Genomic DNA, 17,748 nt, shown 5'->3' with positions numbered 1-17,748 from the left:
TAGTAGTGTATAGTGTAGTGTAGCAGTGTATAGTAGTGTATAGTGTAGTGTAGCAGTGTATAGTAGTGTATAGTGTAGTGTAGCAGTGTATAGTAGTGTATAGTGTAGTGTAGCAGTGTATAGTAGTGTATAGTGTAGTGTAGCAGTGTATAGTAGTGTATAGTGTAGTGTAGCAGTGTATAGTAGTATATAGTGTAGTGTAGCAGTGTATAGTAGTATATAGTGTAGTGTAGTAGTGTATAGTAGTATATAGTGTAGTGTAGCAGTATATAGTAGTATATAGTGTAGTGTAGTAGTATATGGTGTAGTGTAGTAGTGTATAGTAGTATATAGTGTAGTGTAGTAGTATATAGTGTAGTGTAGTAGTGTATAGTAGTATATCGTGTAGTGTAGTAGTGTACAGTAATATATAGTGTAGTGTAGTAGTGTATAGTAGTATATAGTGTAGTGTAGTAGTGTATAGTAGTATATAGTGTAGTGTAGCAGTGTATAGTAGTGTATAGTGTAGTGTAGCAGTGTATAGTAGTGTATAGTGTAGTGTAGCAGTGTATAGTAGTGTATAGTGTAGTGTAGTAGTATATAGTGTAGTGTAGTAGTGTATAGTAGTATATAGTGTAGTGTAGTAGTATATAGTGTAGTGTAGTAGTGCATAGTAGTATATAGTGTAGTGTAGTAGTATATAGTGTAGTGTAGCAGTGTATAGTAGTATATAGTGTAGTGTAGCAGTGTATAGTAGTATATAGTGTAGTGTAGCAGTGTATAGTAGTGTATAGTGTAGTGTAGTAGTGTATAGTAGTATATATTGTAGTGTAGTAGTGTATAGTAGTATATAGTGTAGTGTAGCAGTGTATAGTAGTATATAGTGTAGTGTAGTAGTATATAGTGTAGTGCAGCAGTGTATAGTAGTATATAGAGCAGTGTAGTAGTATATAGTGTAGTGTAGCAGTGTATAGTAGTATATAGTGTAGTGTAGCAGTGTATAGTAGTATATAGTGTAGTGTAGTAGTGTATAGTAACGTAGTGCCGGAGTCAGGGAAAGGGAGGTCTGGACCGTCCTACTCAACACGCTGCCGCCGTTGCGACCCTCACCAGGACAAGCGGATTGAGAAACGAGCGAACGAACCAAACAGCACATCGTGGGTCTTTCAAGCCGCTGCGCCACTCAGCCCCGGAGCAATCAGGCCTAAGGGTTCAGCAGTGGAAAGATTTTCGTTCTGCAAATGTTTTGGTAGTTCCGCTGGCCTGGTCGTCACGCTGCCACACGACGATTAACCCCTTTGCGAACGGTGCCACGGGCACCCGATACCCGTACCCTACCCGATACCCGGCTACCCGTACCCGGCCGGGTACGGGTACGAGTAGCCGTTTGCGACCCTGGTGCGGCCGGGTACGGGTACGGGTAGGCCGTGAGTCACTGGTGAGTAACCGTTTGTCACTCATTTCGGGTAGGGTACGGGTACGGGTAGGGAACGGGTACCCGTACCTGGCCGGGTACGGGTACACATTTGCGACCCTGGTGCGGCCGGGTACGGGTACGGGTAAGGAATCAAAACCTGTTTGCGACCTCTGCTGTGCTGTGCCAGAAGCGTGAGGCATGTTCGCGGTGTTTACAATGTTTGCAGTTTCTGAAAGAACGGGTGAGCTTCGCGCTCTGTTTTCGCGAGTCAACATTTATGTTTGCGTGTGCACAAAAGCGAGCTGTGGCTTTAGAGCGTTTCAACAATGTTGATGCGAGTTTGATTTTGTGAACACACGTGCCTCCCCTCCCCACCCCAACATGCGCAGAGGCGCAAGGTGCAGTGCCTGGTTGACGAGGTGTGACGATGAGGAGGTGGCACGGAACCCCTCTGCTCGTTGAAACAGCCACAATTTGAGCACGGTGAAATGGGGGCACGGGGTCAATGTGTCCGACACTCTTATTAGCGATCGTGATGTAAGAGTGCGCTGGTTTAGCGAGATGTTATTTCCCCAACCCCCCCCCCCCCCCCCCCGAAGCTAGCAGCGAGCACTTAAGAGAAGAGACTGTGTCTCAGCGAGGAAGCATCTTCGGGTTATTCGTTAACGCCACGAAACATCATTCATTGCACCGCTGACAAGTCTAGAGGAACCCCTCATTAGCAAGCGCGTAACGATTCACCCCCCCCCCGCCGTCGTCCCCCTTTTGCGTCCGCCCTCGCCCCTTCCCAGCGATCGGTTTCATCGCCACGAGTCGTTTTCAACTTCAGCATCGGTCCCCCCCCTCCCCCTCTCGTTTGCATAGCAACTCCCTGCCTTGCTCACCGCAAAGAGAATTGGCATCGACGTAGCAAGGTCATTGGTTAGCAAAAGTAATTTGCAAGAAATTGTAAATATCCAATTGTTACACGCACAAATTGACTGGCGTCTCATCAGCATAATCATGTATTTCACTGCTAAAATCAATGATATATCCAAATATACATCGCGTGTCAGTCTAAACCTCAAATTGTCTTTTTCTCTGCAGAGTGATATTCCAAAGCTGCATATACACAGGAATGCTTACGTAAACTGTGATAAATATTTGTAATTATTGACTATCGCTGGTGTCAACGTAATACAAGAAAAACACAAATCCATTAAAAATTAATACATCCTCATAAATAAACATATGCCTCTGTGGGTGCTGTTGATTTGGTTCAAGGGGTGAAAATTATTGAGATGTCAACATATTTTCCAAATGCTTATGAACTGCTTGCTCAGTGGTCCTGCAGGGCATACACTTAGCATAACGCTTCCACATTTGCCATGCAACAGGGAGCTGAAGCCATATAAATTTCAGCGGCAGGTTATGTGTTCTGCTGGATTTAATCGGCAAAAGCCAAACTGATTTCCCGTTCAAAATATGCATTGAGGCAGCGGTCATCTCCCGTCGACAGCCCTGAACAAATGGTGTAAATACCCCATTCCTATGACAGGGGCAAGTCTATCCAGAGGACAACCACTGTTGACATCCGCACAAAGCTGTTCCTATTTTATCGACTGTGGAGGCAAATAGGTTTAATAATCACTGAAGATTCAGGATGTAACCTACGCCGCCGCGCTTATGTGCCGATAGGAGACGCGACAAATTGCAATGCAAGGAAATGGATTTTTAGCTCGAGTGGTGAAGATCGTGTCTATTTATTGCGGTCGCATTATGTCCCTGACTCTAAAACGCTCGCCTTAAGCAACGCAACGAGGCATTCCTCCCCACGTGCACAAGATTTGTTTTTGTCGTGCGTGAATAGATGCGAACGCAGAGATTAGATTGCACCGTTGCCGTGTCATTTCATCAAGAGTCTCATAATAGGGCTGATAAAAATGGACTTAATTTGTGTGCAATAACACGTAAAGACTTTGTTCCCATGAAATGCAACATCATGGCAGAATGGCGATTAAAAGACAGGCCGGAGGTTCCACTGAAGGTGCAAATTAAGAACGTGTAATTATCAAAAACAAATTTAGCGCTCGTTTTTTTCAAATTCAAAATGGGTTCCCTGAACCTCGTTAAGATAATTAATATTGACATTCACTTATTTGATGGCAAAGAATCCAAAGCCTGCTTATGAATAAAAAAAAACACACCGAACAATGACAGGTTCATCATTAACGCAGAGTGGCACGTATTTGTTATAAACACATCATGATTTCACTGTTTTACTTCGTATACAGTATGCCGTTAAGTCCTATTCACAGACGACCGGTTTTCTCTCCTCTGAAATGGCTCAAAATAATGCAACAGGAATATTTTGGGGAAAAAAACAGGACGGCATTATTTCCTAAGCCGTCACCAATTTAATCACCACTTTGCCTGCTTCCTCCCTGGCTTTCCGCAAGCATTAAATTATCTCAATTCGTCACGTGGAAAATGACGGTGACGTGGCAGGTGAAGACCCACACAAGGCCTATCAAACAGCCATTAGCCGGGGGACAGCGTGGTCAAGACAGCGATGATTGGGTAATCGCCGAGGTCAGGGTAGGCCCGGGGGCCCAACGTGACCCGTGGAAAGCGTCGGAAACGGCTCGCCACACGCACCAGAGGCCTGGCGTGCATCTTCGCCGCTGCCTCCGCCACGTGCGTCGTGCTGGCTCGTGTGGGTCGACACGCGGAGCTGGATTGCATGGGGTGTGTGTCCGCGCGGAAAAAAAGTCAGGGGCCATAGCGGTTGCGAGACTGCGTTTCTATTTTTTTTTTCGTGGGATACTGCGTTGGCAGTGGTGTGCAACGAACAAAAAAAAACTCGACACGTCCATCAATAACACGCCCTACAGTGGAAAAAAAATATATAATAGGGGACACTTCTGGCAATGGCCCTTCTTTAGAGCAGAGATCTCTCAGCCGCTATGAGGAAGAGCCATTTCCTGGAAAATCACCCATTATATAATTTCACCTCTTTAGGGCACTGTTATTGGCGAAGCTGTTGAGTTTCTGTCACGAGTGTGTGCGAAGATCAATGTGGATCCGGCCGCGAGGAACAACCAAGCGTCCTGGGTGAAGTGGATTGAGACGCATGCATCCAAGCACGTGGCGCACCGCTCGAACGCCCGCTATCATTTGCCGTCCGGACGTACGGTTCTTGACCTGTGCCGCACACTGCACCACGTCCTGAGACGCCAGCCGCGTTTGGAAGGGGAAGTTCCGCGCGTAGAACGCCGGACCGCGCAATTCAAGTTCAAAAATCGCGATTGGGGATGGATTCGATGAATCATCCCTCTGGGGCAGAGGTCGCAAACGGGTTTTGATTCCTTACCCGTACCCGGCCGCACCAGGGTCGCAAACGGGTACCCGTACCCAGCCGTACCCGGCCGGGTACGGGTAGGGCACAGGTATCGGGTACCTGATTGCGACCTCTGGGATGAAGCCATGTTGCAGGGGCGGGTGGGTTGATTCTAGGAACTTGAATTGTGAGAAGAGACATGATGTTGGGAAATGAGTGACAAACAGTTACTCACCAGTGACTCACGGCCTACCCGTTCCCGTATCCGGCCGCACCAGGGTCGCAAACGAGTACCCGTACCTGGCCGGGTACGGGTAGCCGGGTATCGGGTAGGGTACGGGTATCGGGTACCCGGTTGCGACCTCTGCTCTGGGGTAGAAGAGGCGAATTTCACCCTGTAGGATTTTATGAAGGTCCGTGCTAACAATCAGACTGGCTCCCGCCATGGACATTTTAGGAATGCCCACAAACATTCGTGGTTTCCGTGCAAATTTGAGTGGGGAAATAATTAAAATTAAGGCAATCATTATATATTATTGATGTAGTGCTCCACACCTCCATGCTAAGTTAACGGGAGGTGTTGAAACAGATTTGACACTGAAAGCGCACACATGTGCTAAAAGGAAAATGCATTAGCACGTCCTAATTTTATGATTATTTTATGCCTGCTTACCCAAGACACCTCGCGCGCTCATTTCGTTGAAGGTTCCTTAATTAATCCCAAGAGTTATTTGGGGTAGGTCATTTCTTTCAAGCTCGGCAAATTTGGACCATGAAGCCGGCACGCAATGGCTTGCTCTCGTCAATGGCTTCAAGGGGTCTTTAACGTCCAAAGCAAAGCGGATGTCGCGGGGATGTTTTACCGTCGAATGCACGCTGGGATTCGAACTGTGAACCCCCGAGAGCGCACGGCGAGCGCGTCACGACCCCACACCGAGCGTGCCCAGCAACATGAACGCGCGTGGACCTGGAAATACTTCACTCGAGGCAGTGGCGCCGCACAGGCTTGAGTGGCCAAGGCGATATTGAATTCTACAGTGGCGGGCATTCTACAGAGTCGCGGAGTGTTAGAAAAGAACAAAGGGAAAAGCTTTTGGCTTCATCTAAGACGCGCTCCGTGCTCCTCTTCCAGCGCATCGATGCAATTTAACGTTATAAATAAAATGTGCAAACAAACACGAATGCACCGTAAAAAAATGTGGTTGCATCGAGATGGGCCAGCTCAACCCTCTCGTCCGTAACTTTCACAGCCCCCACTGCCGCCCCCCGCCTCATCAGTGGTCCCTGTGAGCTAACAACGCACGCGGCTCGCCGTGCGAGATGGCGGTCACATCGGCAGGCTTCGTAAATTGACCGCTGCGTTGCGCCGCCGACCGGCAATTTTGGAGGCGAAGGGATTGCTGATGCGTGCCGCAGATTAGCGACACTCCGCCCTCCTCGCTGAGATGGGAGGCGACGCTGGGAGACGGACAGCGACTTGGTGCATAAACCCATACATACGTAGAGACCCTGGTTTTCCCCCTCATACTCGTTTGGTGTTTCTGCGGATACATTGATTAGCTCACCTCGCAAAGACACATTCTCATTAAATGGGTCAAACATTCTGAACGCAGGAGACCCTGTTCAAAAGTGGTCGTGTGTGAGCTTTCTTTGGTAATTAAACGAGGATAAAAAAAAGACTCTGTAAATTGCTCATGTAAACATAGTTAATGAATAATGATGGGAATTAATTAAATAACGGTTGCTAAATAGACAGTAGATAATAGGCTTCCAACCGCGCATCGATCCATTGATTAAAACATAATCTTGCACTCATGATACTTGCGTTGATTTCTGCGTGTACGAGAATAGATTATTATCAATTAGAATACATGTTGTACTTAATTGGTTCACATGACCCCTGCAGCCACTAGAGGTGCTACACTTACAACAAGAACAAAAAGAGTAAAATACATTCTTAAAATCGAATCATGATCCTGAGAATATTGACCATTCATAGAATCTTGAGAGGGTAAATAATTTATTTGTCTTGCTTACAACACTTCTGGTGGAAGGACCTCACAATAGAGAGCTCTAGAAAACCCCTCTAGCGGATACTTGGCCTACTCTTCCACGCCGGCAACACATCGTGGAAGAGCTGGGATCACAAAGACAAATATCCCCCATAAAGACGAAACAGGCTGTTGGGGCAAGTGCTGTTTGCGAGCACCTATGAAGGGGGGTTGGGTGGCCAACACAACGCCCGTCCGCCTTTCTCTCCCCAGTGGAGGTTTACACACCGCACCAGGTACTCATTTGAGTCCGAGTCCACCTAGGGGAGGCCCAGGACGCGTTCAGATAATCGTCACTCGTGTTGACCGCGAACGGGAATCGAACCCGGCGGGTTCGGAGCGGGCCGCTCACTTACCGCTATGCCACCACTCCCCACCAAGGTGGGAGTAACCACACTTCACCGCACACCACGTGACCTGCCGATTGATTCACCGTGCTGTACCCATGAACACTGCTTGGTGGACAGAGATGGGGGCAGGGATTTAAGAAACTTGCACCGTTATATTAACTGCTGCTGCACAGGGGAGATGAAATCGAACGGTCTACCTCTGTGTTATTACAATTCCAGTGCACTTAACCGTTACACCACGGCAACAGTGTGTTTGAAATCTGATGCCATCAGCACGCACTGATGGCGTTGGTTGTAACTGGACATCTGAGAAAAAGAGCTTCATAGCTCCTCGGATTTCTCCAAGGAAGAATAAAGATTCAGACTCCGACACACAAACGTGCATTCTTACCCCACGATGACGATGACGAAGTCGAGCAGGTTCCACCCGTTGCGGATGTAGGAGCTGGGATGCATGACGAGCCCGTACGCCAAAATCTTCAGGAACGTTTCGATTGTGAAAATAATAAGGAACGCATATTCCACTTTTTCCTGCGGGAAAAAAAAGAGAAACGCATCAAAGCGTTCGTCAGTAATTTCCTCCGACGCTTATACCGGCGTGTTGTTCTGAATGATGTCCGACGTTTCGCTCCACAGGCTGGGAGGTTCTTTAGCGCGTGGAGCAATAATATGAATCTGCCGTGTAAACATGACACCCCCTCTATCCATGTCCAAGGGCACGAAGAGCATTTTGCCCTTGAGACAAAGTAAGCAGTCTGACATGCTGATGAGTCCCAAAACGCGTGCTGTCACAGTATGTAGTTGCATCAACTTGATCAAAGATGCAAATGTGTCAAGTGTGATGACAGCATTTGAAAACTAGGATTTTTGGGGAGGTTTTTTTTTCCCAGCGATGAAGGACAGGCAGCTTCCCACTTAATTACGCGCACATTCCCAATGCTGCGCGCATTATCAACAAAACCAACGTTCGTCGATTTGCCATTCCTTGCCATGACTGTGAATGGATTTCTGGTGGGTTAGTCCGTGTTGCCATGCTGACCCTGTTAAGCAGGGGGGAAATAATAACACAAGGCACAGCACAGACAAAGCAAATGTGTGTGAATGGATTAAACCGTTGCTGTCCGCTAATATCCAGTCCCTGTCACTCCACTGCTAGATGGAAGGTCTCTCTAATGCCGTGTCAGTCATGGGGAGGGTGTTTGGTTATTATTATTCCCCCCATCCGATCAGTGCTGGTTGCTGAAGTCAGGGGCCACAAGCGGGTCCGGATATCAATCGGCGCTAATGATGGCCTTCGTCAGGGAATCGAACTTAGGTGGCCCAGGTTCGTACCCGCAATGTGCCGACCGCTACACCGCAACTCTTCCATTCACCGCCACCCATCAGCTGTTTAATATTCCGTAAGCGCCGGTGCGAGAGTGTGGGTAATTGCAGGGGAGTTTGTCACAAACACAAAATACATCTCCAACGCCCGCAGATATGTAATCTGTGAGCCTCATTTGGAAGATGAATATGCGAGCAACGTGTTTCAGTTCAATCAGAAGCACGAGGAGTGAGGATGCAGATCTTTACACAGAGGCCGAAAGCGATGCTACAACAGCGCCTCATTATTACAGATCGTTGATAATGGTGGATTGATGCACTGAAGTGGCCTAATACGTCAACTCTGTGATGTTTCCAAGGGTAATATACTAATTACAGAGCATTTGATTCAGCAATATAATTAATGACCTGTACCCTTTAGCTCTCGTTAGTGTAACCACTGTACCTTGCCCCACTGTATTATCCTACAATGTTTGGTGAATTTCTATCCTATATGTTGATAAAGAAGCTCGCTTTTTTTAAATATAGCTTGTACACTCAATTTTCAAACCGTCATAGGATTATTTGGCTAATGGTTCGGAGGATTGAGCCGGCATTGAAGAGATATTGGGATCTAATCTGGTTTCTCAAGGGCAGCGAGTTAATGGCATCAGCCTAGTCACTAATTACGTCACAATTTAAAATGTGTATTTTTTTCCAATGAACTTCACCTCCGAGAAATAACAAAAGAATATTAGTTTGAATGCAATGCTACAACCGTCCGTCTGCACGCAGGGCATGTGGGTAAGCACACTTCGTAAGCGTGTGATTAAGCAATCTCGCTCAAAGTTGATCTTAGAAGCAGGTCTTGTGATACCACGTTTCACGGGCCATTCTTCAACGTGTGGGTGATGAGAGTTCCAAAGGGAAAGATCTTCGTCGCATCACACGAAGCCAATAACACAACAGGAATAACATTTGGAAAAGACCAAAAACATACACACTTTAGATCGTCTTGATATTGATCACAGTATTATACGAACGACAGAGTGGACAGAAGGTGGCATGCTGTGAGTCCAGAGAACCCGAGTTTGATTCCCGATCACAGCTGATGTCAGTGTCGAGTCATCACTAAACCGCCCCCTGGCCTCCATTCACGAACCCACACGGACCAGCGCGGTGAAGTATGGTAAAGCAACCAGCGTGGTGAAGTATGGTAAATCAACCAGCATGGTAAAGTATGGTAAATCAACCAGCATGGTAAAGTATGGTAAAGCAACCAGCGTGGTGAAGTATGGTAAATCAACCAGCGTGGTGAAGTATGGTAAATCAACCAGCGTGGTGAAGTATGGTAATGCAACCAGCGTGGTGAAGTATGGTAAATCAACCAGCGCAGTGAAGTATGGTAAATCAACCAGCGTGGTGAAGTATGGTAAATCAACCAGCACGGTGAAGTATGATAAAGCAACCAGAGTGGCCGACACGCCATGAGGATTCCTTTATTCCTCGATGGATTCACAAAGGGCTAGAAAATAAATGACGAACATACATTTCACTTGACATGCCACGGTGTCAATTGACACAAAGACCCCCCGAATAGCCTTAACAGACTGATGGGGCAAGTGCTGTTAGCGAGCACCTATGAAGGCAAGCCTCTGCACACCCTCACGATTAAGTACAACATTTAAAAAAAATACGCCCGATGGTCGATCCCACAAAACGGAGGCCAAGCGAACACCCGAGTCTTATCGGCGACGGTTAAATGCGATCCGTCGTGCTTTTAAGAGGGTAAAATGAGGAGAGAGGATTTGGTGGTGGGGTGCATCTCGAACGAATTCCTCATCGGCCACGGGGAACTCAACTCCGAACGCCGCCGCCGATGCATCCCGAGTCACGAGACGCGGACACGTAAAAGCCGTTTGCAACCCAAACAAGTATAACCCGTATAAACAAAGTTTTTCACTATAAATCCTTTATATGCGTGGCATCGGGGCGGCTAAAGCCCTCTCGTCCTCTGGCTTGAGATGGCTGCCACCTATGGGTCAGATGATTGCCTGCAGCATTAAACAATTGGTAATTAATATTTTTAAAAAAAATCCCTAAACACTGTAAAATTTTGGAATTTTTTTCACGAAAATGCATTGTCATGCACAACGAGTCTGTGTGCAAAATGTCAGCTCGATTGGATTACGGGAAGCGGGTTAAAAAACGACCGAAAGATTTGCACGGTCCTAAGCAAGCAAGCGAACTTAATATAAAGGATTTAAAAAACAAAGCGATAGAAATCCTCACGCAGTAGCCGACAGTGAAGCGATGGGTTCGCGTTGAGTCACTTGCTCGAGACTCGCAACCCCCCCCCCTCCACCCTGACGCTGCCGTGAATCGGCGCAAGTTTGCAGCGGTGGAAGGCGTGGCCAGCGTGATGGGTGGGGGCGTTGGGGGGTGCGTGATGTGCTGCGTCTTGAAGAAATTAAGGTGGGGATCGCATGACATATATAGGGGTCCTTTTGCTGTGCGGTAGGGATGAACGATTAATCGAATGCAAATCGAAATCGCAATTTGAAACAATGCGGTTAGCAAATCACGTCGATTTGAAAAGTCCTATTACTTTCTTGTTGGAATTTGTAACTTTTTTATTATTATTATTATTATAAATAAAGAATTTTATTTATTTTACTTAACAATTGTTCTGTTTGATTGTTTTATTTCAATTCAAACATTTTAATAAATACATGTTGCAAGCAATTAATATAATTTAAGTTCTCATCCTTGCAGTTCATATTTTGATGGTATCATGTGATAATGCTGCATCACATGTCTTACATCTATTACACAGTGAATATGGAACTGCAGCTTGACTTTTAAAAATGTAATCGCAAATCAAATCGCAATCGCAATATCTGTCAGAAAAACCGCAATTAGATATTTTCCCCAAATCGTTCAGCCCTACTCTGTCGGCAGTTCAGTGCACAACACCCGTTCTTAGGCGGGAAGCGCACGTGCGCACAGTGGTACGTGCGCATAGTGGTACGTGCGCACAGTGGTACGTGCGCACAGCGGTACGTGCACACAGCGGTACGTGCGCACAGCGGTTCGTGCGCACAGCTGTGCGTGCGCACAGCAGTACGTGGAAGTCTGTGCCACACAAAGGCAACGATCGTCCCCTGTAGCCTTAACAGACTGTTGGGGCAAGTGTCGTTAGCGAGCACCTATGAAGGCCGGTACGGCGCACGAGGGGGTGGGTGTCCAGCACCACGCCCGGCCGCCTTTGTCTCCCCAGTGGCGATGTTTACACACCGCAACCAGGTACTCATTTGAGGCCGAGTCGACCTCGCGCAGGAGGCCCAGCACCGGGTCGCCGGGTTCGTAGCGCAGCGTAGCGCTAAGACGCACCACACCTGCAGCCGCGCGCGGTCATGGCAAGTTCACCGTGCCCCTTGTCGCGGTGTTAAGCGTAATGCCCTGTAAACACACCGTGGCCGACGATCGCACCGAGGTATATCATGCGGCAGAGAAACGGCGACGCAGGTTTCCCGGCTGCTGGGATTTTGCGTTCGAAGGCTGGTGACCCACCCAGTCCCGTGGTGATTTTGCATTCGAAGGCTGGTGACCCATCTAGTACCGTGATGATTTTGCATTCAAAGGCTGGTGACCCACCCAGTCCCATGGTGATTTTGCATTCGAAGGCTGGTGACCCACCCAGTCCCGTGGTGATTTTGCGTTCGAAGGCTGGTGACCCTCCCAGTCCCATGGTGATTTTGCGTTCGAAGGCTGATGACCCACCCAGTCCCATGGTGATTTTGCATTCGAAGGATGGTGACCCACCCAGTCCCATGGTGATTTTGCGTTCGAAGGATGGTGACCCACCCAGTCCCATGGTGATTTTGCGTTCGAAGGATGGTGACCCACCCAGTCCCGTGGTGATTTTGCATTCGAAGGATGGTGACCCACCCAGTCCCATGGTGATTTTGCGTTCGAAGGATGGTGACCCACCCAGTCCCATGGTGATTTTGCATTCGAAGGATGGTGACCCACCCAGTCTCATGGTGATTTTGCATTCGAAGGATGGTGACCCACCCAGTCCCATGGTGATTTTGCATTCGAAGGATGGTGACCCATCCAGTCCCATGGTGATATTGCGGAATGGGGCTGGAGATGGCTGAAACAACTTGTAAAATGTTACAACGTAAAAAAAACTGCAAAACATTTAAAATGAAGCCATACGTTTTGCAGACTTTCCTCGTATACTAACACATAGGAGGGTCAGAGCTGGAGGCAAATGCACGATAGACAAGATATTATATCACCATTCATTCTGCTTAGCGCTTAACAACATTTGTTTACAGTGTGTTTAATATCTAGTGTCGTGCCCCCGCTTCCTTTAAAATGCTACAGGGCAGGGATCGCCTAAAAATTATTCGCAGCCAAAGCGATGTCTCTCGCTTGCAATCCTCCCTATTCCACGAGTTCTTCCCGTCTCTCGCTGCGCTTCCAAGCATGCGCGCCTCTCCATGGCCCCTCGTGCATTTGTTAGCCTTGGCTTTGTTTTTATTCCTTTGCCAGGGTTCAATGCGTCTTACAAATACGTTTTGCCGGTGATGTCCACCGATTCCGTCGACTGACAGGGAACAAAAGTAAGTGGGATTGGGCAGGGCACGTGGCTGGAAGGGTTGACGGTCGGTGGTCAAGGCCGACGTTGGAGTGACAGCCTAATTGAGGGGGGAACAGGCTACCCAAGAGGATGTCAATCGGTGGCCTGGCGCGATGAAACCAAACGTTGCGTCGCAAGATCGTGGGAGATGGCGAGGGCTCGGGCAGAGACCTTTATCCAGCAGTAGATGTATCACGCTCGACTGTTACACTCCTGTAGCAGGAGACACTGAAAATAGCATTTGGTGGACCCAAGCGTCTGTCGCATCAACGGCCCAAAAGCCATCATCGCCCTTCCTGAGCGCGGTAAATTAACGCAAGTCTCGCCTGCATCACCGTGAATCCCTGCTGATTCCCAGAACGTGGGTAGGGCTGGTGACGGAAAGGAAGTGTGTGTGTGATGAGCAGAAGCTGTGCATTGCCATTTTCAGACTCGTTACCAAACACAGGCGAAATCGTGCGGAGCCTTGAGCACCGGGGGAATTGTGTAAGGCCGTACTTTAGAATCTGATTTGTCCTGTTTAAAAAATATATAGAAAAATGTCGATGTATTTTAGGTTATTAGTGCTTATTCCGAACTCTCGCAGAACAACACAACCTCGTGCCTTAGAGAACAGCCCACGGAAATAAATGTTTACGAAACTATTTCAGAGATCCCTTCATCTGTACCTTTTTTTTTATCTACACAGTACCAGGCATAATTTGTTGCACATTCTGCCGCAGAAAAATAATCCATAAACGGGCAGTCAAACTGATGTTTGTCATTCTCTAAAGTGGAATGTATCCTCATCGAGTGAAAACACGTCTTTCTTTTTAGGATACATATTTGTCTTATTACATTTATTGGTGATCAATGGGCTATGCATGAGGACCCCCGGATTAATCACAGGTGGCTGATAGCTGAATTCAAACCCTGGATTATTTTTAGGAGGAGGGGGGGGGGGCAGGGGCAGGTCAACGCTCTGACCTCTGAGCCACACGGCCACCTCGGAATGTCAGGTGACAGTGAGGGGATTGGTTGGCGCTGTGGGAAGACACCCTCCAACCTCAGGTGGGTGGCGATGGCTAATATTGCACCACGCAGAGAGCACAGCGGATCAAGTCGGTGTACTCTGAGGAGTAATCGTCCAAGCACTATTAATGATACGATTACTGCGGCCGTTATCAATCACAATAATTAGAGCGAGCTCTCCGTTTTCTGCGTTCGCCTGGAGGGAATGAAATGTGCCCGATGTTTGTCCCAGTGTCAGCCAAGACTGCTGGTGGGGGGGGGGGATGAACAAAAACCCATCCAGAGGAAGTCAAAATAAATTCCCGGCAACGTGTGGTTGTGAGAAGCGGCAATTGCGAATGTCGGGTTATGCATCGCCATACTCTAGAAGAGAAAATGTATAAATATCCTTAAAATGGTTTATCTTTACCCAATGTTTACTCGATTGTGCTATTGGTGGTGCCGTGACACGAGATTAAATCATTGTCGGAGCATGTTTTTGTTTGCATGTTCACCGCGAGTACGTGTGGTTAATGCAGACTTGATTCCTTGCAAAAGATATCCATTTGGTGTTTGAACATCTTAACACCTAAATTTCGATTTAAAGATTTCGTGACTGCAGGGATTCATAGTCTTGGTTCTTTTAGTAAAGTCACGTAGAAGGGAAATAATAATAAAATAAAACAATACAATTATTGCAAGAGAAGTTTCTTGCTGTGGTTTTCACACCTGATGACGATTGCTTGTGTTGCAATCGAAACGTCGTAAGAATTTATTGTTTAGTGTTTTATTTTTATAATTTTATTATTTCCCTTCCACGTAACTTTTACCGAAAGAACCAAGACTATCTTAACACCTGTTTTGTTGCCAGAAAGGGTAAAACCTATTCTTATTTTTCATGCGACTAAGTATCCGTTCTGATCTTTGGCCGAGCAGAGCCCGACCCTTCATTGTCAGCAAAACGTCCCACGGAAGCAGATCTCACAGAGCTACCTCCAAAATCCTTTTCAAGTGACATCTGTTAAAAACACAGCAGGGTGCGGGCACTTTTTTTGTTACCTACACGGCCCTGGCCACTGAGAGAGGAGGATCAACGCCGCTCGCTGTGCTTGAGCACCCCGGTTTAATCGTAGGATTTGAAATCAGCATTGCAACATTACCGCGTGACCTCGAGCCACGCGGCCACCCTCGGGATCGCTCACTCACTCTCGACACCCAACCCAACGCGCGAAGCAGACCCAATAGGCGGGGCGTCCACGCCGGAACTCAGACCGGTGCACGCCGGGCGTTTTACGCGTTCAATAAATGTTTTAAACGTATCGTTAATGTATGGCAAATTAATCCTCGGCGATATATATATATATTTTACTTCCCTTCTACGTGACTTTACCGAAAGAACCAAGAAGATGAATCCCTGCAGTCACGAAAGCTTTAAATCGAGATATAGCAATTGTCATTTGCTGAACATGTGAGAAACCTGGACATGTAAAAGGATGAAAATGTGACCATTTCTCAATTATGATGCAGGGCTCGAGCTCAAATAAATTAGTTCGCCAAAGAATCCTACGACAACCGCCCACGCAGTTCCATCCGTCTGCCTGCTCCCTCCCGCTCCGCTCGAACCAAAAAACCAAAAAAACATCGCGCAAAATTACCCCACTCTTGTGCACCGCCACTGTGTGCAACAACGCTAAAGTTTGCAATTGCACAACTCGGCGGCTACGCCAATCGAATCGGGCTCAACGGACGTCGTCGATTTGACGTTGGCGCAGGTAGACGGGTGCCCCACGGCCCCGTCAGACCGCATCGTGGACCACGTGACCGCCCGCATATTGCACCGCGCGGCTGCAACGCACGCGCACGCAGGGCAAAAATCCTTGCTATGCAAAGACAAAGACAAAGATTCCCCCCCGTATAGACTGCTGATCAAACGTTTGGGGCAAGTGCTGTTAGCGAGCACCTATTTAGACTGACACGGTACGCAAGGGGGTGGTTGGCCAGCAGCACGCCCGAGCGTCTTTGTCTCCCAGCGGTGATGTTTATAGACCGCACGAGGTACTCGCTTGATGGGGATAAATGGGAGTTAACGCGCGCACGCACATGCACACACAGTTCTCTGCACGCGTTGTTTGGGGCAAGTGCTGTCAGCGAGCACTTGTGAAGGCAAGCACGGCCCGGCCTCCTTTGTCTCCCCAGTGAGGGTGCTTACACATCGCACCAGGTACTAATTTGAGGCTGAGTCGACCTAGGAGAGGAGGCCCAGGACCGGTTCAGATAATCGTCACTGGTTGTTGTCCCTGAGCGGGAATTGAACTCGGGACCCGCTGGGTCCGATCCGCGCAGGGCGCGAACCGCTCGCCAACAGCTCCCCACGCACAGAGATCCCCCCTATAGCTTGAACAGACTGCTGGGGCAAGGTGTTATTTTAGCGAGCACACACGCAAGCGCTGCACACACGCACACACTCTGCACTCACACACACACTCTGCACACACTCTGCACACACACAGTCACACTGCACACACTCTGCACACACGCACGTACACACAGTCACACTGCACACACGCTGCACACATACACTCTGCAAACACACTCTCTGCACACACACTCTCTGCACACACACTCTGCACACACACACACACTGCACACACACACTATCTGCACACACACACGCACACGCTGCACACACACTGCACACACACACTGCACGCACACACTATCTGCGCACACACACACTGCACACACACACTCTGCACACACACACTCTGCACACACACACTGCACGAACACACTATCTGCACACACACACACGCTGCACACACGCGTGCGGCAGTTCGCGCGAGGATTACACGCGGCGAGGGGGGGGGCATCAGCGCTATTGCGCCCCCACTGAGCAAATCCACGCTAACGCGCGCACCTTGACCCAGTTCTCGGGGACGTGGGCCAAGGAAGCCGCCTCCTGCGGTGGTGCCATCAAAGCCCCCCCCCCCCCCAGGTCGTCGCTTCGTGTGTGTGTGTGTCCCCTCGCCCCCCCCACCCTGCAACACGCACGGCGTGTCCGCCGGCGTTTCGGGTGAAAGGGCTCGCGGTGACCTAATGTTTGCCGCGAGCACGACGTATTTATTGCTTGGTATTTCTCTCTTTCTCTCTCCCGCATATTTCTATTTGTGTGCGGTTCCCCCTACACCACCACCACCTCCTCCTCCCCCAGTGGACTAAAATCGGCTTACGTGCAAATACCCTGCAGAGCCCCGTGGCTGTGGCTGTGGCCTCGGAATCCGTCCCCGTCCCCCCCCCTACTGTGTTTCCCCTATGTCCTTGTTGTACAGTGTGCGTGTCGAGTTTGTGAATTTTATTTTATTTTTAAATATTGTTGCTGAGAACGCTGAGCGGTCACTTTGTGTTGTCCTTCCCCCCCACCTCCTCCTCTCCTCCCCTCCCCTCCACCACCACCGTGGTCGTGGCCGATGTCGAGCAGAATTGTTCGAAACGAAAAGCAATGTCCAATTTGTTTTTTTCTTGGTTCTTTCGGTAAAGTCACGTAGAATGGAAATAATAAAATAATAAAGATTAAACATAATAAAATTATTCTCACGACGTTTCGGCCACAACGCAAGCAGCCGTCCTCAGGTGGAGAGCAGGTCTGTCGAGAAGACAGCGTCTGGATGACACACTCCAGGCTTGTCATT

The 17,748-nt window shown here is 48.4% G+C and overlaps 1 protein-coding gene across 1 annotated transcript in view; it reads right to left on the bottom strand.

The window, feature by feature from the left end:
• Positions 1–17,748, bottom strand: part of LOC133342645 (voltage-dependent L-type calcium channel subunit alpha-1D-like) — a 223,582-nt gene that overhangs the window by 124,336 nt on the left and 81,498 nt on the right. Inside the window, 1 exon segment of the mRNA XM_061551929.1 lies at positions 7,508–7,647. Coding sequence (XP_061407913.1) covers positions 7,508–7,647 — 140 coding nt within the window.

The sequence above is a fragment of the Lethenteron reissneri genome, chromosome 15, assembly GCF_015708825.2.
Source record: "Lethenteron reissneri isolate LAM-NWPU_2019-01 chromosome 15, ASM1570882v1, whole genome shotgun sequence".
In the NCBI taxonomy this organism is placed as follows: domain Eukaryota; kingdom Metazoa; phylum Chordata; class Hyperoartia; order Petromyzontiformes; family Petromyzontidae; genus Lethenteron; species Lethenteron reissneri.
This window is presented reverse-complemented; position numbering and strand designations above follow the sequence as displayed.